This window comes from Pipra filicauda, unplaced genomic scaffold (genome assembly GCF_003945595.2).
Source record: "Pipra filicauda isolate LSUMZ 115617 unplaced genomic scaffold, ASM394559v2 scaffold211_size2331000_pilon, whole genome shotgun sequence".
Taxonomy (NCBI): domain Eukaryota; kingdom Metazoa; phylum Chordata; class Aves; order Passeriformes; family Pipridae; genus Pipra; species Pipra filicauda.
The window spans coordinates 316,325-336,377 of record NW_024104323.1 but is presented as its reverse complement, the minus strand read 5'-3'; the positions used below and the strand labels follow the sequence as shown (position 1 = coordinate 336,377).

The 20,053-nt window shown below is 50.4% G+C and overlaps 1 protein-coding gene across 5 annotated transcripts in view; it reads right to left on the bottom strand.

Annotated features, from left to right (window-relative positions):
- Positions 1-157: 157 nt before the first annotated feature.
- The window catches only part of CPD (carboxypeptidase D), a 38,150-nt gene continuing 18,254 nt past the window's right edge, over positions 158-20,053 (bottom strand). For 3 of the 5 annotated variants that reach the window (XM_039381030.1, XM_039381029.1, XM_039381028.1), the window contains exons 6-24: positions 15,178-15,320; positions 14,676-14,845; positions 13,746-14,113; positions 13,149-13,340; positions 12,168-12,335; positions 11,067-11,176; positions 10,534-10,636; positions 9,955-10,097; positions 9,229-9,398; positions 8,335-8,646; positions 6,973-7,168; positions 6,583-6,739; positions 5,677-5,826; positions 5,177-5,272; positions 5,020-5,084; positions 4,730-4,861; positions 4,185-4,370; positions 3,800-3,899; positions 2,948-3,174 (exon numbers count right to left, since the gene is read on the bottom strand). In XM_039381030.1, coding sequence (XP_039236964.1) covers positions 2,948-3,174; positions 3,800-3,899; positions 4,185-4,370; positions 4,730-4,861; positions 5,020-5,084; positions 5,177-5,272; positions 5,677-5,826; positions 6,583-6,739; positions 6,973-7,168; positions 8,335-8,646; positions 9,229-9,398; positions 9,955-10,097; positions 10,534-10,636; positions 11,067-11,176; positions 12,168-12,335; positions 13,149-13,340; positions 13,746-14,113; positions 14,676-14,845; positions 15,178-15,320 — 3,188 coding nt within the window. Of the gene's footprint in view, positions 3,175-3,799; positions 3,900-4,184; positions 4,371-4,729; positions 4,862-5,019; positions 5,085-5,176; positions 5,273-5,676; positions 5,827-6,582; positions 6,740-6,972; positions 7,169-8,334; positions 8,647-9,228; positions 9,399-9,954; positions 10,098-10,533; positions 10,637-11,066; positions 11,177-12,167; positions 12,336-13,148; positions 13,341-13,745; positions 14,114-14,675; positions 14,846-15,177; positions 15,321-20,053 lie in introns of all 5 variants that reach the window. The other 2 variants (XM_039381027.1, XM_027744304.2) reach the window with 2 other exon arrangements.

Here is a 20,053-nt window from a genome sequence, read left to right as displayed (position 1 = left end):
CCCCCGGTCTCGGTCCCGCTCTTCTCCTCGGTCCCTGTCCAGATCCACTGATCCCGGTCCCCCAGCCCCGCTCCCCCGATCCCCGGTCCCGCCCAGCGCCCTCCTCCCAACCTCGAGTCCCCCCTGTCCCGCAGCAGCAAGAACGAGAGAACCCACGTGGACATCAAAATAGTTTTATACAGATTATTGATCTCAGTATAACAGGTAAAAAACAGGCGGCGCCCCAGGGCAGAGCCGGGCCCGGCCCCGCGCCGCCCCCTCCCCTCCCGCTGCCAGGAATCGGCGATTCAAGTCCCTTTTAAAATTACATTTGAAGGCACAAGTGCACGGAGCGACAGCGACAGCGGGGACCGGCTCCTCGGCCCGGGGCACGGGCGGACGCGCGGACGGACAGACGGACCGAGGGCTCGGGGGAGCCGCTCCTGCCTTCCCAAACTGCTCAGGAACAGCCCCAGCGCTTGCGAAGCTCTGAGCACAGAGCCGGGGCCAGAGCCAGGCACCCCCACCTGGTCCTGCTACGTAGGAAAAGTCTCTCAACGTTTGCAAAACATCTCAAATCCACTTACCTTAAATATACACACCTACTCCAAGCTAACTGCGAAATTCACTCTGAGGGAAAGGGCCAGGACTTATTGCTAGAGGGACAAAGCACGGCCAGCTCTGCCCGTTACCTGCTGCCAGAGCAAACAAAGCCCAAACAGAGCCCTAAGAGCCATTTGCAAACCCAACTTTAAATAAAACCTACTGTGTCTCTTGTTAAAGGAGGAACAGTTCAGAGATGAGGCAGGATTAATGCTTTTGTGTGCTGGTGTCCTGCAGCCTGGTACACATGGAAAAGGGACATGGCCCAGGACTAAAACCAATCCCCTGCTCAGCACAATGAGCTGGGAACAGGCTCAGAGATGTTCATGGTTCCTGCAGAATCAACAGGACAGGGGGGACAGGGGTGTGGGGAATGCTCAGCCTCATCTCCCTGTTCCCAGCACACCACCTCAGCCACACCTTTTCGTGTTTTGCAGTAGAATTCCCTGTGGAACAGGGAAGAAGGTACACTGGTGACTAAGGGTTATCTCTGTGCCCCCAGACAGCTGCACAAAACCAGATGAGATGATGAGAATGACAGTACAGCCACGTGGTTCTGGCAGGGCATCACCAGAGGCAGAGGTGAGGAACAGCCTCTTCCCCAGGTGACACGGCCCAACAGCCTTAAAAGGGGAACACACTGTGCTGTTCCCCCAGAGGAGAGCAGGTCAGAGCCCTGCAGAGCAGACCCCATCATATATTGGGGTGCAAACACCCCCACCATGGACACCACGTGCAGGTTTCTCTAGTGAACATCCCCGGGCTGCTGGAGGACAGAGCAGCTCAGGGCAAACTAGAGGCCTAAGGCTCCTGCACCCCAGAGATCAGGTCAGTGGGGCAAGAATTAAAAAAGAAAATGAGCAGCAAGGAAATAAGTGCCTATTCTAACCCCAGCCTTCTGCCCAGAAAGCACAGGAACATCAGAGATGCATAAAGGCTTTAGAAATCAAACATTTCAGCCATTCTTCCCTTCTGGACATCCCTTCTATTCCCCACAAATCCTACATGTCCTGGGGATGTGGGCTGCAGCTCCTCTTTACAACTTCCTGCCAAGTGCTACACGACAGAATTTGGCTGCTTTTCCCTCCTCCTTCAGCACAATTCAGCCCTTCCTCACATCTTGCCCCCAGGACCCACAGCAGCCTCAGCTGCAGCCACACACACAGGTGAAGCTCCTGCTCTACACTTCAGGGATGCTGCAGGAGCAGAACAGAACCAAGCCAGCAGCTAATTTGCTGCCTGCCATCACCAGAGCTTGGTGACTGAAATGGTATTATGTGTAAATTGGCAAATGGTGCAGCTTTTCTTCAAAATTTAGTGCCAAATTTTGAAGAAATTTGGGCCATGGATACTCCCATGACCTCTCCCTGCTGCTCCAATACAAAGCAGTGGTAGACAGATTTCACTGTTTCCTCCTGAACAGAGGTGGATTTGAGCAAAGCTGATCAGGTGGAGCAGTAACTGACTGCTCTTCTACAAATCAGTGAATCCATTCCCTTAGAACAATATTCAGCTGCTCTTGCAGACACTGAGCTGTGGTAACATTAACATGAGACCCCCACAGCCAAGCCTGTTACACAAACAAAACACAACCAGGGGTGACGGGGATAAACTTTCTTTCTTCCCCAGAAGTCAGGAGCAGCCCTGTGGCAGAGCTGGCAGGCAATGGAACTCTGTCAGAGTGCACTGAGGCTCTGACTTTCTCCAGCTCACATCAAGAATGATGTCATGTCCTCCAGCTTTCAGGATGCCAAGTCACCCCCTGAAACTAATGACACATAAGAGATGCTCCACAACCGCTGCAGATCACACCAGGCCACAGCATCCCATGGCAGGAAAAGCTCCAAGGGAACAGCTGACAATCAAAGGCTTTTTTTTTTTTTGGTCTTTTTCCAAGGGCTGCCCTGTGGAACATTGATTCACGTGAAGGATCTGGCTTCCCCCAAGCACAGAGTGGAAAATATCAAATCGAAACAGGTAGAGAAACCTTTTTGGAGTGTTGTAGCCACGACTCCAGGCAGCTCTTGGGGCACTTCCCCACCATCTGTTCCCTGTGCTGAGATGCTGGGGAAGTGCTAAAAGCTCTGCTGGCCACCCTGTTAAGTTGCCTTTCAAACCACGTCATGTGACCCTCCGGATCTTGACCCAAAAACGTAACAAAACTATGTCATTATCCCAGAAACAGCCTCCAACACCCACTGATTTGCAGGTACATAAGGACAGAGCAAACAGAGGGAAGTTGGGAGCTGCCACCTGCCCCTCTGGAGGACACACCCTGAAGCTAATGTTTCAAAACTGAACCACAGGGACCGCCCCCCACCACCGGCTCTGGTCCATGGCAACCTCCTTTCCTGCCCGGGAGGTGTCAGTGTTTGCTGGAGTACAGTGTTTCTTCTTCAGTGTCTGTTTCATCCTGGAATTCGTGGCTCAGCAGGGACTTCTTGGAGCCAGTGGACATCATTCGGATTTCGTCCTCGTAGTCGTCGTGGTGCTGCCGGAGGCGGTGGAAGCCATCCTTGTGTCTGTTGGACTTGATTGAGCAGACACACCAGATGATGCAGGCAGTGAGGACCAGAGCAGACATACTTGCACCTGCCAGAGAGAGGACACTAATGTTAATGCCATGTTTCCTCACCACAGAGGCTCCCAGGCTTGATCCATCTTCCCTCCTACAGTTATAGCCACTTTTCTCACCTCACTGTGACCCTGCTCCTTCCTCCTAGGCCATGGAAGACGGGAGGGCTGATCCCAGAACAGAACAGCACTCACTTTATTTTCTGTGCCTGCAATCTAAGAGAGCATCCCCGCGCTCCTCTGCAGACCTAAACTCACCCCCCCAGCTGCTTCCACCTTGATAACATAAAATAATCTCTTAATGTTCACCTAGTGCCACACCACCCAAAGAAACCTTGGGGAAGCAAAAAGATCTCCTACCTCCCAGCTGTGCACACAAGCTCTCCCCATTCCAGGCATCTCAAAGTACATTGTGGACCCCTCAAATCCCTGCAACACACTTCCACCCTCCCTCCTGCAAGCCCAGCATCACCGGACCCAAGGGCCATTGGACCAGTTTGCATGGAAAAGTGTGTGTTCAAAAGGGAAAGCTGGAGATGGTTTAAGTCTGAAGGCTGCTTTCCCAGCTCAGTGGAGGGTCACCATCAGCATGAACTAGTACAGAAAGCAAAGCTCAAAGCTTTGATAAAAAGTGCCACTTCACCTGCAACAGTTATAACCAGCTCCCTTGGCAGTCCAAAAATCCTGTTTTCTGTGTCAAATATTATGAACACAGAGCTGGGTGCATCATCACGTACAAAGACCTGCAGAAAAACAGGAGAGATTAAATCATCTCAGAGTTTTCACCCGTGTTGGGTGTCCAGACAAGAGAGACACTTGTCATCTGCCCAGTCCTGTCCCAGTCAGCAAAAACAAGTGCAACGAAAAGAGAAGCTACTGCTCAAACAACCCAGCTGTGCTGGAAAGTTGTTCTCCATCCATTGTACCAAGGCAGAAAACAGCTCCTGATGGCACATAATCAGCAGCTAAACAGGGAAGTCTGCACTGCAGGGAGTGGGGGAAGATCTCTGACACGGACATTCACGTACCTTGACATGTTTCTGCTGGTACCCGTTGGCTATTGCATCGATGCTGTGAAAACCTGGAGCCAGGAGCACGTGGAAATAGCCCCCTTCTTTAGTATAGACCCTCAAACCTTCATTCAGAACAATGGTAGCTTTAGAAATTGGCTTGCCACTCTTGTCTTGGACAATCCCATGCACTCCCTTATGAACCTGAAACGAAGCATTACAGACACTTCATGGTGATCAAGCATACAGTGCACCTGGAACTAAAATAGGATATCACTTTCCCCCCAAAATACAGCCCCCTCCCCAGCCCTGACCCCCACAATAAATAACAGTGCATGACACTGCAAGGCAACACAGCACAGATCTTTAACTCTTGTGTCAACACATGTCCTGGTCACTTGCTGCCTCTGTTCAGTCCATTCCTCATACAGTCTAAATTATGACCGTCTGTAATTACACAGCACCGACAAAACCACAAAGACTCTCCGTGCTGTTCTCTTCCTCTCCCCCTCCCCACTACCTTCACTCCTTGCCAGAATTTCCTCCCACAGCCTGCAGCTCACCTCCACAAGCATGCTAAGGAGAGATTTCCTGTGGTCTGCCCACAGGCCAGGAAGCTGTCCAGCGCTCGGGAAGTAGCAGCAGCTGGTATAAACAGTGATCTCAGGACAATGACCAAATGTCACGCTGAAATCCTACAAAAAACACCATCACAGTTACAAAAAAAGAGGTATTAAAAAAGCTTTGCCAAAAGCAGCCAAAGGTGGGGAAGTTTAGCCCAGATATCAGAAAAAAATATGCTTTTTATTGGTCGTTTAGCAGATGTGGAAAGCCCTGTGCCATGCAGCAGTACCTTCATACTTCCCAAGTGACTGTGCCATTCCGAGCCACGGATCACACCACCAGGAATATTCTCATCTGTGAGAGCAAGAACACAGCTGTCAGACAGAGCTGCTCCAGCAGAGTCTGCCACAAGCTGACAGGGGGCTAAAAGATTCAAGCAAACATACCTGACTTATTTGGACAGCCTGGCTGGCCCAAGTGCATCATTGGGTGGTTGTTTGCATACAGAGATGCCAAATGCTTTAGTGTTTCTTTGTTCTCCACTACAACGAGAAAAGTGAGACTTTGAGAGTGCAACTCCCATTCCCTGGAGGGGCAGATTCCCATTCTAACTCCACGATCCTGTACTAAACAGTGACATACATTGTTCTAGGGGCATTCCTGATTTCCTCTAACACTGAGGGGCTGTATTAAAAGTAGACTTTATACTGGCTTTGGCAGAGGAAAGGTTGAAATACTGTTGTAGGATCAGAAGTTGTAAGTGTTCTGATCCCTAGCTGAACCCTGAGAGGTTTTATAGCTTTACTTACAGACTGTCAACTCCACATACAAAGGGCTGAAAACAAAGGAGGCTACAGAACACCAGCAGCACAAAAAGCTCTTACACCACAGGGTCACATGAACTTCTGGAGAGACAGCCCGAGGGTAACTGAGCACTCAGTCATACCTGACTGGGTTGGCTTATCATAAGGGTAAGTGACAAGAAGGGATCCTCCATCCAGGGCAACAGAGAGGCTGAAATCCTGCTTCAGTATCAAGTTCTCCATGATGGCTTTGGTCTCAGGCTCCCGTGTCCCAGAGTACCGGGTGTAATTGCCTGTAAATCAGAACAACAAATAGAACCAGTTTCCTCAGCTGTTTGAGAGGCCGGAAGTACATCCTTTATGTCTGAAATTAAGTCTGCTGCATGTATTAAAAAGCATCTGTTAGATCTCAGCAGATGCCCCTGACTGACCAAGTAAAGCACCCAGTCCTCACTACCCACGGGGGGAATTCATCTGCAAAGCTAAACAGATGTGAAACATCACTACTTCCCCAGGCTATTTAGTTTTGTGTTGCAGAGGGTATTTCATGTGTGTCTGCTCACAACAATGTCGCAGTACTGACATTTTGTTAGGAAAGCATTTGGAATGATCCCAGCCCAACTTGGGCACAGAACACTTACTCCTTAGGGAGAGTAGGCATAACACTGATACAGTGCTATGGATACAGTTACATGGAAACCAGAAAAGCATGAAAAAAGGAGACTGTTTCTGGGAAGCATGAACAGAGAGCATTTTTTCAGAGATGGAAGAAATCAATGAAAAGTAAAAATATATTAGGTGTTATCTGACCTCTGGACTATTCCTAAAGAACTCTGCTTGGTCTCTTGCACATAAGAGACTGCAAATTGCTGTCTGTAAGAGGGATTCAAGCTTTGGAAGCTTCCCAGCAGCTGTGCTGCCTGGTGTCCAGGGCAGGAGCGCTGCCCTCTTTACAGGCAGGCCCTGTAACTGAACAACTCCACCCAACTCCAGAGCAGTCAGCAGGAGACTCCTGCAGCAGCCTGCATTTCTGCAGGGACACTACACACCACTGCTGTGGTCTGCTTTACTTGTGAAGTCTGTGTCCAGATCTCTGCCGTGAGCGTTAGTCCGGCCTATGTTTGATGTGCAGCCCCTCTCCTGGGCGACCTCGCGTCCGTCTGGGTTCAGGGAAGGCACAATCACAATCCGCGTCCGGTCAATCAGCTGAGCAAAAGGGGAAACAGTACATAAACTGCAATTAGTAGGGTTCATTCTCTGTACAGCTCATTTCCCTGGAGTTCATCCTAGGAACAGCAGTTTGAGGTTCCCATTGACTCCACGGATCGCACACCTCCCTGTTACACACGGGATCACCGCAAGCCCCAAGCCAGGGTTAGCAAGACAAGTCCCTCCCATCTCAGGAAGGCTCAAGGTGGTCCCTTGCATTGGTCCCTCACCTTTGTAACAGCAGCGTTCTTCTTGTAGTTCATGCAAAGGAATTCTGCCAGTGTCAGGAGCAGCTCTGTCCCAACAGGAGCATTGCCATGAATACCAGCGACAAAGCGGATCTTGGGCTCCTCAGGCTCAGACTGGTTGGGCTTGTTGGAGATTTCAAGGGACCAGATCTGACGGAACTCGACGCTCTGACCCAAACTGCCAAGAGATGAGAAATGGGAGTGTCAGCTCAGGAACAGAGCTGCAGCTCTAGCCTGACCTCATGGAGAAATCCCACTGTGGAAAGGAATCTCCTTGAGGAGGCTGCAAAGGCAAGTGAAACACAACCACATCCTGAGGACAGATTTGCAGCAGCACTGAACAGAATTCACCAGGAACATCAGTTTGAACAGCAGCATCTGTGGAAGAGTGTATCCAGGACACCCAATGCTCCATACATCTCCATATAGCCCATGAGATCATGATAAATGTGGAACTGCTGGATGCCTCTGTGCTGCCAATGGTGGGTTTTGGTTTGTTCGTGTTTTTTTCCTTCAGACCAGGATACACCTGGACATCAAACTAATTTATCAAGCACCCAGTGTGGAGGATAAAAGAGGCCTGTTCCCAGTAATGCAGGAGCTGTTGCTACAGTCATGCCATTAAGCTGGCAAATTGAATGCAGGGAAAGCAGGGAACAGACTCAGGGCTGATGCAACTGCAGGGACAATAGAGGCTACAGATCAGCAAAGCAGCCTTGGCACCAGTGGGGACAGCACATGAGCACATTGTGCCTGGTGGCAACAAGCAAATGAGGTCCTGGGACAAAGGGATTTGTGCTTTCTAAAGCTGACAGAGGGTAAGGTTACAAAGGAAAGCAGAGGATGGCAGCAGCTGGTCTCCTGCAGGAGGGCAGAGACCTTGGCTCAGGGCAAGCTCACTCAAACATGTTTCACACTACTGAAATAAAATCTAGAGGCAGACAATGAAAAAAGGCCATCTGAGATTTGTAAGTCAAACCAGATCATTTTTGATGGGGGCTCTTTAGCAGGGTGGATTTAGAAAGAAATGGAGAGCATGGAACAGAGATATTTGCAGAAGCCTGGGATATCAACACTGGGAATACTGCCAGTCCCAGGCACACCTGGGGAACCAAGAGCACTCCAAGTTTAAGTCAACAAAACGATGTCTCAGAAAAAGCACACAGATACAGTCTCTGCAGCCACTGCCCTGCCACCATATCCTTACACACAGGGCTCCCTCCATCTCGGGGAGCACAGGGAAGGGATGAGCTCCCCATCTGTGTTCACAGCTCACAATTGCACAACATCCCTACCCCAGGCTGCTGCTCAGGGAGGAGCTGAGCACTGCTGCTTTGTTTTCACCTGGTGAGATTTGTGATGTGTGGGTAGTTCAGATAGAGGCCTCGGAGGAACTCGGAGAGGTCCTTGTACGGGCGGTACCGGTACGGAGCCACGTCCCGGGAGGAGGTGAGCAGGAGCCGCTCCAGACCATTCTCAGCAGAGAGATCTTTGATCAGGGTCTCAAACTCCTTCTCGTTGGGGTTGCTGGTGTCTGGGGTGTTCAAGACCAGCACCTTTCCCTCCTCCACTTTGCTGTCTGTCCGTGAAAGAGTGAAGTTGACCTGCACCCCACCTTTGCTGTCAACTTCCACCATCTTAGTGACTGGATCATACCTGCCCAGGGAAAAGAAGGTACAAGGAAACATCAGGCATTTGAGATCTCAGACAAAAGGCCATCCCTATCCTTACTACATGGGACTGCTATTGCTCCCCAGCCCTAAGTGAGAAGGGTAGAAACGAGGAGCAAGAGCAGTTCAAAAGGACATGGGAACGGCAGGAGGACAGGGAACAGCTCAGGGCCCAACATGGCGCTGAGCTGCTTTTGGCTCAGGTGTTGCAGGGTTACGTGGCAGACTGGCAAGATAGCAAGGCAGGCTGCTTTAGCACAGAGTTTTGGCAGCAGTTGAAGTGATGAAGTAATTTCTGTGGGCAGCTGCCTGGAAGAGAATTTCCCCTAAGGACACAGAGTTATCCACCCCTTCACTAGATCACCTCCAAACAAGGGAAGACTGGGACAGTACACCAGAGCCAGGTGAGCAGTCTCTGACATCAGGGTAGCCTCACACTGCTCTCTCTGCACGGGCCAGAGGGCAGGAGAAAGGCCCATTCCTACATCTGCTGTAGGCAGAGGGATGGGATAGTCCTGACGGGGCAGTCAGTCACGCAGCCGTCGGCCCTCGTGCCGTGCTCGCTCACCCTCGGGCAGACGCTGTGATTTTGTACATCCCCGGGACCAAGAGGCGCCAGTAGTCTCCGTCCTTGTAGGTGGTCACGGGGTGGTTGATGTCGGCCACGCTGATGGTGGCGTTGAGAATGCCCCTCTTGTCCACAGCATCCAGCACAAAGCCCCAGACGCCGATGTGAACCTGTGCACAGACCCGAGCCCTGCTGAGAGACGGCCCTCGCCGACACCCGCACCCCACCACCTCCCAGCCCGGGACTTCCAGCGTTCCCAGAGGAGCAAGATGTTCCAAAAGGGTTCAGGTTAGACTGGCCAGTAGCTGGCGTGGCCAAAGATCACCTGATGAGTACAATGAGCAATTGTTTGGCTCAGGGTGCCAGCACGGCACTCTCTGCTCCACACCTTTGTTTGCACACCCCAGGTGTGCAGCAGCCCTGGCTCAGGTAGGAACAGCATGTAAGGACCACTCCAGCCTAGGGAAAGCCAAGGTAGTGGTACATAAAAAGCCCACACCTGCATCACCTGGCTGCTATTTCCACACAGATTTTTGGTATGTTGAGAAGGAGGGGAGAGAAGGAGTTGTGACAGGTTCTGATGGGGATGATTTCTGCGGAGCAGGTACCTGGTCCAGCCAGGAAGCAGCACTTGCTTCAGCCCACAGATCAGCCTGTTCATTGTGGCATGTCTAAAACAAACCCCAGAGGCAGCTCACATGATTGCCTGAGGTCCAAGTGTCCCACCTGTTTCATGAACTGCAGCAGCGATCGACGGTTCTGGGCCCAGTACTTGGGCAGCTCCTCAGCTTTTGGGTATTTCACACAGCCCAGCTCAATGGTCAGTTCAAAGCAGTTTGTATGCAAGTAATTCCAGTCTTGCATCCCACCTACAACAGGAACGTAAAAAGAATTTTGATAAAGTCTTCTGAGGTATCACAGTTCAAACAAAATATCAGACAGTAGAGAATAGAGAAAGATGAAGTACAAACTTGAAGGGAAAAGGCTTTTACACAGGGCAGGATTCAAGCTTCAAAGGGATGCCAAAAGAGCAGACAAATAACCTTGCTTCTTGTAAATACCTTTCATGCTAATAAAGTGCTGTAAAATTTTATGAAACCATTTTGGTAATAGCCGGGAAAACTACACTATAAATTCCTTCCCCTAGGAATAACTTTATCTGGGTACATTATTTAAGAGGTTATAAAAGAAGCCCATTAATCTGGGCTGACCAATGCAGAGCTCCTGACTGATCAGATTAAATTATTTAAGCTGCACATGCATTAACTTGGAGACAAAGTGCAGGAGATTTAAGGTGTGCTTTACCTGGAACATTGTACCACTGAGCCCCATTAGTGATGCCATGTGGGAAGTACTCAGTGGGGTACATATCCTTACAAGGGCTTCCCTGGTACATCTGTGCATTTTCCTATAAAACAAGATGCAACATGTGAAGCTGAGTCTGCACTCCACAGCCACTGGCACTTTTGTTCTACCATGAGTCACATGCTTGGTGTTACCAAACAGAGGTTCACGTAGAGGTGTGTCTGTATGGCTGCAGCACCAACTGCATCCACACCCAAACACTACCCAGAGATATCCCTGCCCTCCTCCCAGCCAGTTAACAGCATTTTCCAACACCCTTCAACGTGTTGTTCCCTGAGCCTGCACAGAGCTCTCCTCCCTCAGTGCCCACAGACGGAGCGTGCTGGACATCACTCATGGAACAAGAGTCTCCTGTGGGACCCTTCTGCTGTGCCTGCAACACCAGGCACCCACAGCACCTGTGCCCACCCGTACCAGCTGCTCAGGAGGTTCCCTGGAGTTCACCCCTCAGGATGATCCTGTTAGAGCCTTACCTTGGAGTAGGCAAGTGCCAGCTTCTGGAACACAGCATCGTCTGGGGATTTACTGTATATGGCTATTCCTTGCTCATCATCATCAAAGGGGTAATTAACCACCAGAGAACCTGCAGGCAAAACAAGCTTTGGCTCACACTTGCATGCTTTCCCAGTCTTCCTTCAGCATAGTAAGGAAAATTATTCTCCAGCAAGTGCCAAGTCTTCTGTTTCTCAGGACTTGGCATCAAACAAAGCATTAAGCCCAGTGGATAGAAAAGACAACAGAAGCACAGGAAGAGATAACACCACATCTACATGGGAAGGTGAACCAAAGCCACAACACATCAAAGCTTTGGCTCCTACACGAAGGAGGGCTGAGCACAACCACATAATAATTGCTTTCACAGGGAAGTGAAAGCAAAGGGAGGAATTTCCTACAGCACACATGATGCTTTTGACCCAAATGATGCAGTTTTTCAGCCTTCTGGAGTTTGTTACTGAAGGTTTTCCCTATGGAAGCTGTACTAGACACCGCAGCTGCTGGAGACCTGCCAGCCCCCTCATCCCCACACACGGCACTTCTGCACTCCAAACAAAACATGCTGGCACAAAGCAACCACCTGCAAGTTACCACAGCTACAAGCCAGCAGACAAACTGTCTAGGGAATAAGCTGTAATACACAGAGACTTAATTTAGATTATTCCAAAAAAGATAATTAAATTACAGCAAATTTCATAGTTCCGCCATGCGATTCAAGGCATGGAACCCTCAGGATTGCATTCACTTTATAAACATTGTGAAGCCTTTAACAGCCACAGCTCTGCATCCCATTCCCAGACCAGCTGCTGAGCAAGTGCTGACAAGAGTCCACCCCCATCTGCCATGATCATTCCCATCTGCTCCCTTCAGAGAAGTGGTTGGGATCTTCCCAGCAGCCTCTTCAACTCCCCACAAACATGTTTGGGGACATGGTTTTTCACCCTATGTTTCCACCTTCTCCTCCATCTTGCAGCAGGAGAGCTCCTCAGTGCACACCTGGAACACTGTGGACATATCCCTGCAAACTCCCATCCCACAAACCCCAGCACAGAGGAAGGAGCTCGGATTGGTCGTGGTACCTCCATGCAAGTTTGCCGAGAGCACAAAAGGGTAAGACTTCAACCAGGCCATGACAGCAAGAGTTTCTGGCTGTGGAGGGTCTGTCACGTGGACAAACTGATCTGGGAAGTTCCGGTTCAGGTCATAGTTGTTGCTGTTGTTTCTGCCAACGGTACCTCCTTTGTCTCCTGAAAATTAAACACAAGTTCAAGCTCGTGCCTAGTGAAGTTCCCACTTCAGCACAGAGGTTTCACCGAGAGGGGCACCCACACTCTCCTTCAGGGAGTGACCTGCTCTGCACAGCGGTGCCTGGGGGCCCTTCCAGTGGATGTTTGCTCAGGCTCTCAGTGCCACTGACACCTCAGCCAGCAGAGAGGCACCGAACCATGAACAATCTCTGCAGCCGGATGTCGCGACCACAGAAACCGCAGAGCTCCCCTTCTCAAACCAGCCGGACAAGTTCTGTGTTAGACCCGAGCAGAGCTCTGCTTCCAGAAAGTGATTCTGGACAAACTTTGTTCTGCCAATCTGCAAGAGCCACATAGTTTTAAGACTTCCCTGAAGGATGTTTTTGCCAATTTTAACCTCATGATAAAAGTCTACGTTATCCATGGACAAGTGCTCTGCAGACAGCCTGGCTCCCACAGCACATTTACTGGGAGAATGGACCAAAGCACAGCAAGGCAAGAGCTGTGTCAAAGAAATGTCTTTTTTTTAAATAAGCCCTGGATTACCATAAGGGGGCCCAAAGAGGAGCAGCATATAGCTCTGCTGAAGCATAAGAGCTCTCTCCAACAGCTTCCAGCATCCATCAAGCACCCACGTCCTGCAGTGCATGTCCACCCACTCATCCCACAGCATCAAGTCCCTTCCCAGCCTCTCTGTGCAGAGAGCACATCTGCTCCAGCACAGCTTCCAGATTTCCCAGAGGTACCACGAACCCAAAAGGCTTAGTCTCAGAGCTAGAAACCCCACAGATATTTCAGCACAGACAGCAATACCTTCCTGGGATCTCTCATAGCCATCAGGGTTCATAGACGGCATGATGTGGATCCGTGTGCTCTGGACCAACTCAGTCACTTCAGGATCTGTGCCAAAGTTCTTGCAGAGGTACTCGATGAGGTTCAGGAGAAGCTCTCGCCCCACAACCTCATTCCCATGCATGTTCCCGATGTACTTGAACTCCGGCTCACCTGCAGACACACGGTGACACCAAAGAGACAGTTACAGCCACTACATTACAGCTTGGAGACACCTCACCACCCTGAGCATTGCTCTTGCAGGTTTTGCTGCAGGGTATTTACCTAAAATTTACCCTCCTGCTCCCACGCCACCAAAAAGAACAATGTCTTAGGGAAGCCCCGTGCTCTTCTGTCCCCAGAGCTTCATGACCAGCACAGATGTCCCCAGCAACGCTCTTTAACACACAAGTGCCACCCACTGCACTTGCACTTATTACACAGGATATGCAAGGAGCAGCTCAAACTCTGTTGAGACAGGGGCCAGCTCTACCCTCCTTTCTGCTCTGCCCACGCTCTCCCATGCAAGGGGTCTGTCACTTGCATTTGTGCCTCGCTGCAAAGGATTTCCCACATCACCTGCTTCGTGGACGCCGGGGTTGTCAGAGATCTCCATCACGTAGAGCTCCCGCAGCTCCGCGGACTTGCCGACAGAGTAGAGCCGGGTTATGTTGGGATACTCGTTGGCATAACGCCGCAGGAAGATCTCCATGTCCGAGAAGTGATGGTGGCGGAAGTCCACGGGCTGGATGGGTTCATGGAGAGAGGTTGGATTTGGGGCCTCTGCCTGCACAGGGGTGGGGGTGATGGTAGTGGCAGGAGCCGGTGCCGTCACGAACTGTGTGACATTAAGAGCTGGTGGCATCACAGTTGGCTGCAAGGAGAAATTCACTTCTGTTGCGTCTCCTTCCTTCACCTCGACGTTCTCTTTGGTCACTGGTGTGTAACTGAAAAAAACAACTGGCTTCAGCAAGGAGGCTCTGCAAACAGAGGGAAAAAAACCCCTGCAGTCCCTCCACCCCACCAGCCCAAACACACTGGGATATTAATGACCATGTGAGAGATTCACCAGGAACAAGTTGATGGGACATATCCCACTACCACTGAACCCAGCTCCACTGCTGTCCTTGCTGTGTCAGAGGCATGAGTTCCTTTACAGGCTCAGCAGGGAAGGTGTTTCACAGAACTAGCCAAGAGGCAAGTTACACATTCACACCCAGGCTTGGGACAACAAAACTCCTACTGGGGTGACCCTACTCCGCTTTCTCCCTTTGCACAAAAGTAAGATGCAGTTTGATATAAGCAGTCAAACAAAGGTGACAAAAATTCTGCGTATTCAACAGCACCCCCCTGCAACCGAGCACAGGGTGAGCAAACACAGCTGCAGCTCTGAGCTGGAGTCCTTTACAGCCAAGCCCCTTAAACACATAAGGTGTTTTGGGGAAGGAAAACAAGTGAAGGAAGAGGAGCAGTTGGCAGTGTGGACACAGGCTGCCACAGAGACATTACCCCATGACAACTGCAGTCACGTTGTAGGTCCCAGGCACAAGCAGTCTGTGGTAATCCCCAAATTTGCCCGCTGTGATGTTGTGAGCGATACCGGCAACAGCGATGGTCGCGTTGTCCAGGCCAACTCCAGTGACTGCATCCTTGACAAAGCCTTTCACACCAATGTGGACCTGAGGAAAACAATGCAAGGGCGTGGCTGAAGACAGACAACATCAGGGGAACCGTGTCCTCAGCCAGCACCCGCCAGTCCCTGTAACACTGCACCCCACGAGGCCCTTCTCAGCAGAGCTCTGCTATTGTGGGGGTTGTGGGAGCTGTGGCAGGACCACAGAGATACACAACAGCTTTGTAGCCACCGACCTCCACACAACAGCCCCTGCAGCTGTGTTACCTCACACAGCAAACAAAGCCACAAGAGCACCCGAGCACGGTGCTCCCAGCCCGTCACAGGCACACGGGTTTCCCAGCTGCCACCCCCACGCCCATCCCAGCCCACACTTACCTTCTCAATGAAAGAAAGGAGAGATTCCCTGTTGTTCTCCCACTCCTTCTGAAGCTCAGAGGTTGGAGGATATTTGCAGCAAGACAGCTCCAACGTGATCTCAAAGCAGTTGGCCCACACGTAGTTGTAATCCTGCATCCCACCTGAGAAAGGGAGGCAGAGACATGTCCCAAGAGCAATGCACAGACATCCCACCACGGGATGCACATTTCTCCTTGTCCTTCAGCCCCCCTCAGCCTCTCCCCAGGATGTTGCCCCAGCTCCAGAGGGAGCAACCCAAGGAGAAAAATCAAGTCAGATTATCATGAGAGCCAGGGAAGATTGAGCTCCATTTCTCCCAATAACCAGCACACAGGGCCACAGGTCAAAGTGACGGTCCCTTTGGTCTCACTGCTCCATCAGCTGAGCTTGGCAACACAGCACTTGGAAATTCATATGGATTCGTTTTACATTTCCAGACACAACAAACCCAGTATGCCAGGGCAGGCACACAGGACTCTGAATGTTCCCACTGCTGAGTCCTTCACTGCGCATTCCAAAACACCTTCATATTTGTGAAGGCATTCTCCTGTGCCTGCAGGAGAAGTTACTTCACCCAAAATGAGCTTGAGGTCTCTGATACAAAAGAACACAATGGACTATTAACTTGGGAGGTGGCAGCTCGAATCTGCATGCTGAAATCACTTTAGAGGACCACAAAATTGATCTCCCAAAAGCCTCTTAGCAAAACTCCAGACAAGATGAGAGCAATGCTTCCCCTTCTCTACTTCCTCAGCTGCAATTTTCCTCCAACTCCTTATTAGAAGATCTGCATTTACTTGATATTTAGGCAGAAAGTCTGACAAGGTCTGACATGGTGAGAGTGTGCAGTGAACTGCAGCAAGTCCCCTTCAGGAAACTCTCTTCTCAGTTTGGGAGGCAGTGATGCCTCCCTCACTGCCGACCTGGCTGCAACCCCACAGCAGCCAGGTCCCGCAAGAGGAGTACAGGACAGATTTATGCACCTGAGAAAGGCTGAGAAACTTGTTCTTGGCCAAGTCACCAGCCTCCTCCCACATTTCCTCTTTAAGGCAGCAGTCTCAAATCAATTTAGGGATGTTGCAGCACCTGGAGACAGTTTGTTAGCTTAGTGCTAAACCAGCCAAACCTCTATGAGCACCCCGAAACAGGAGTACACGGAGCCGTTTCCCTGTGTTAAGTTCACCTTGTTATCCTCGCCCTTCAGAGAAACCACAGGCACTGCTACGAATCAAAAAGGTCACCTTGTCCCAGTAAGTGTCCTGACCCCATTTGCTGAAGCTTACATCCAACCCTCAGCAAGCAAACCTGTTCCTCCAACAGGAATGAATCACGTACCAGCAGGACCCGAGGTCTGCAGGTATCACCACTCACGATCTGGAGCCCAGACCTGAGCATGCTGCTGGACACTGCAAGAGTTCAGCTCTCTAAACATTTATGGGAGCTTTCAACAGCAAAAAGGACATTCCAAAACCACCACAAGTCTGTGGAACAGGTTTCACAGTCAGCCTGACAAATCCCACCACATGACTGTAGCCAGACGTCATGACCACATGAGAGGATTGTTCCCACCACCCACTCAGGCAGTTGGGTCAGTAGGAAAGAAACCCCACACTACGTTTTATGCATGCTGATGATGTCTTCTGGGTTACACAACCTTATCCACTTACAACCCAGTCAGACTGGCGTGTCAGACTGCAACCACCGAGCCCAGAGACCTCCACACCCCAATGGAACAACTCCCAGTGTCAGCTGGACACAGCAGCCCGGGCAATGGGCCTCTTCTGGATGAGCTGAGGAAGTCAAACTGGCTCTCAGAAGCCCATCTCAGGGAACAGCTATACATTTTCTCCACAGGAGGCAGATGCAAAGTCCAGGAGAAGGAAAGCAGAAGGCCTGTGGCCGGTGTCCTGCAGAACCCTGGCAGGCAGGTCTGTGAGAAATGCAGGCTCTGTACTCCCATCCTCAGCCTGGGCCACCAAAGTGCTACGTTAGTGCTGTGCCAACAAACCTCACTTGTTTAGTCTGAGCAGTTTCCTAATCATTCCCAAGCCCCTTCACAAGCAAGGGACCCTCTGTGGCACCGGCCAATTAACTGCCCAGAACGGATCGATATCCCAGTGCAAATGCACTACCTGGCACTGGCAGAGCCTGTGTTAAGGCACAGCCAAGAAAAGCCATCGGCAGCACTCTGCCGAGCAGGGGAGGCTCACAGCACATGTGACGGCCCAAAAAGTCAGAGACCACTGCTCTGAATTCAACAGCCCCGCTGCAGTCCAGTAAAGCAGGGAGGAACTGACAGCATAAAGCAGGATTTAGAACAGACCCCTGGGAAGATGTGCAGGATGGTACCACAACAAAGATGTCCCAGTTCCTCTCAGTTCCCCTGGGAGTCTGCTGCTAAGGGAACGCGAAGCTTTTATTGTAACAAATTAAATGTCACTGGCGGCCAGACGGAGAGCACTGCAGCTCCTGCACGGGCTGACAGCAGAACAGGAAAGAGACTTTTCTGTCCAGTACGAGGGGCCAGAAAGTGTTTGAGGGCTTTATAACTCTCCAACCCAGTTCAAGGGGTTAGAGAAACAAGGCCTGTGAATCTGATCCCCCCTCAGCTCTGTTCAGCTCCCGTTACCAAGCTCAGAACAGCAAAGCACAGCAGGCTCCTCTCTCGCCAGTAAACACCACGCGAGTGAAACAATTTGCCAGCCCATAACCATCTGCTCATAGCAGGATGCTAATGCATTTGAAAACATCCATACGTAAACCAGAGCCATTATGAAACATATTTAGTGCTTCATCTGCCATTCAAGCAAATTTAGGACAGATGCTCACCCATAATAGAGCAGCAACAGACTAAATTAGAGCTTGCTACATCGATTTTGGTAAAACTGCCTCTTGGAGAAAGTAGTCCACTGCATTCTTGAAAATTTGGATTGTATCCATTGCACATATTTGGCCTTCACATGCCTCTATTGCAGAGCAGGACAGTTATTTTTACAGCATGTGGAATTACGTATTTTCCCCACATACCATCTGCACAACCTCTCTTGGCTCTGCAGAGATCTGGAGGGGTAAAGAGAGACCTGTGCTCAGGCAGGAGTAGAGCAGAAAAAACACACTTGAAGCAGAGAACTGTCAGACTAGAGGACAGTCCTTCTACTCTGCTTGAGTAATAGCTGGGATAACCTGATGGATTTATTTCAGCACTTTTAATCACAGTGTCTTTTAGCAAAGACACTGCAAAAAGTTGGGGTTTTTTTAACACTGCAAAAAGTTCCAGCCTCCCCATGAAGCACTATACCCATGCTGTCAGTGAGGAAAGAAAAGGGAAAATGAGCACCTTAGTGTCAGAGCAAGCCAGTCCCTGGCTAGCAGTAGGTCACAAATACGCTCAGAACAAACCTCTCTCCTGCTCTGTCCCACTCCCTGAGCATCAGAACTGTGCTTCAGGCAGGGATCCCAGACCTCCTGCAGCACAAGTACTGCAGAGCTCACACTGACAGGCAGGGCTGCCTCTGCTCCCTGCCAAGCTCAAACCAGGGGAATGCAGCTCTCCAGAGTCAAGCCTGGGGATCCAGATACCATAAATACTCCACGTGCCAGGAGAAGCCTTCCAGGCCAGCCAAGAAGGACTCTATTTTCAAACTGCACCATGCAGAAAACTAATTCCAGCTCTCACTGGAGCTGACATCAGGAGATAAGAGACCTGCAGTTAAGTTAAAGCAGAGACACAGGTCGTGTCTGCTCTGCAGAGAGAGCAGATGGCACCAGGCAAGCTGGAGACGTGATTCAATATGTGGCATAAGTTGCTGACTCTGTGGATAGAACCAATTGTCTCACAGCAGGAGATCAGGGGAGCACCAGGAGCAGCACCAAAGAGGCAGAGGAATGTTCTGGTCTATTAGTCTGCAATCATTAAAACTCAGAGGAGGTGAGGTTTGTTTGAGCCTCCAACTGAAGAAGCTGCATCACAGCCCAGAGCAGCAAAGCCCTGCAGCCTTCTCTCAAAGAAAAGGGCAGAGTTTTCCCAAGAGCTGCACCAGCACAGCACTGCCCAGCAGTTCATGACAGACATGAAAAGAGGCATTAGACCCTCAAACCATCAAGCCAGTGTTTTTCGCAAAAGTAAGAATTTTATGAAAACACAAACACAGAAGTGCAGCAAACTTTGCACAGCTCAGAAAGACGTGGCTGAGAGCTTCTACCAGAGCTCACTCTGGGCACTCCTTGCCATGCCCAGGAAACAGAGGCCACCACAGCACTGCCATGAGCACTCTTTTCAGTGAGTGTTATCAGCACTCATTTTAACTGCTCTGAGTTTGATGCCACCAAAGTCTGTTTGGAAGCTCAGTGTGGCTGGTAACCACAGATAAAGCAACCCAGTCAGCACTCAGATAACCTAAATCCACTTTCAACCTGAGATGTGCCTTCCAGTAGAGGTCAGAAACATCTCAAACACTTGGGCATCAAAGAACCCAACTAGCAAGAAAATAACTTTTAGGAAAGGACTGCACATAACAATAAACTTTCCAAGGCTGCCCACAAAATACACTGCTGAACTTCATGATGAGTTCAGTTTCTGAACTGGGCTCTTAACAACAAAAAGGCAAACCTCATCCTGCCCACAGGTAAGACTAGAGAGGTTTCTTAACTGCTTTTTATACCCCAGTCCACAGGGGTAAATGCATGCATTTACTTGATCTGAACCAGCCACTTGGTAGCTAAAACCCTTTAAGGTTAAAAAGGAAGGAAAAGAAAGAGCATGCACACCAGAGATAGCCTCTGAGAAGCATCCCAGTCACAGACACGCTTATCTACAGCAGCTGGAATGCAGGAGCCAAATTCAGCTGTTTGGCAG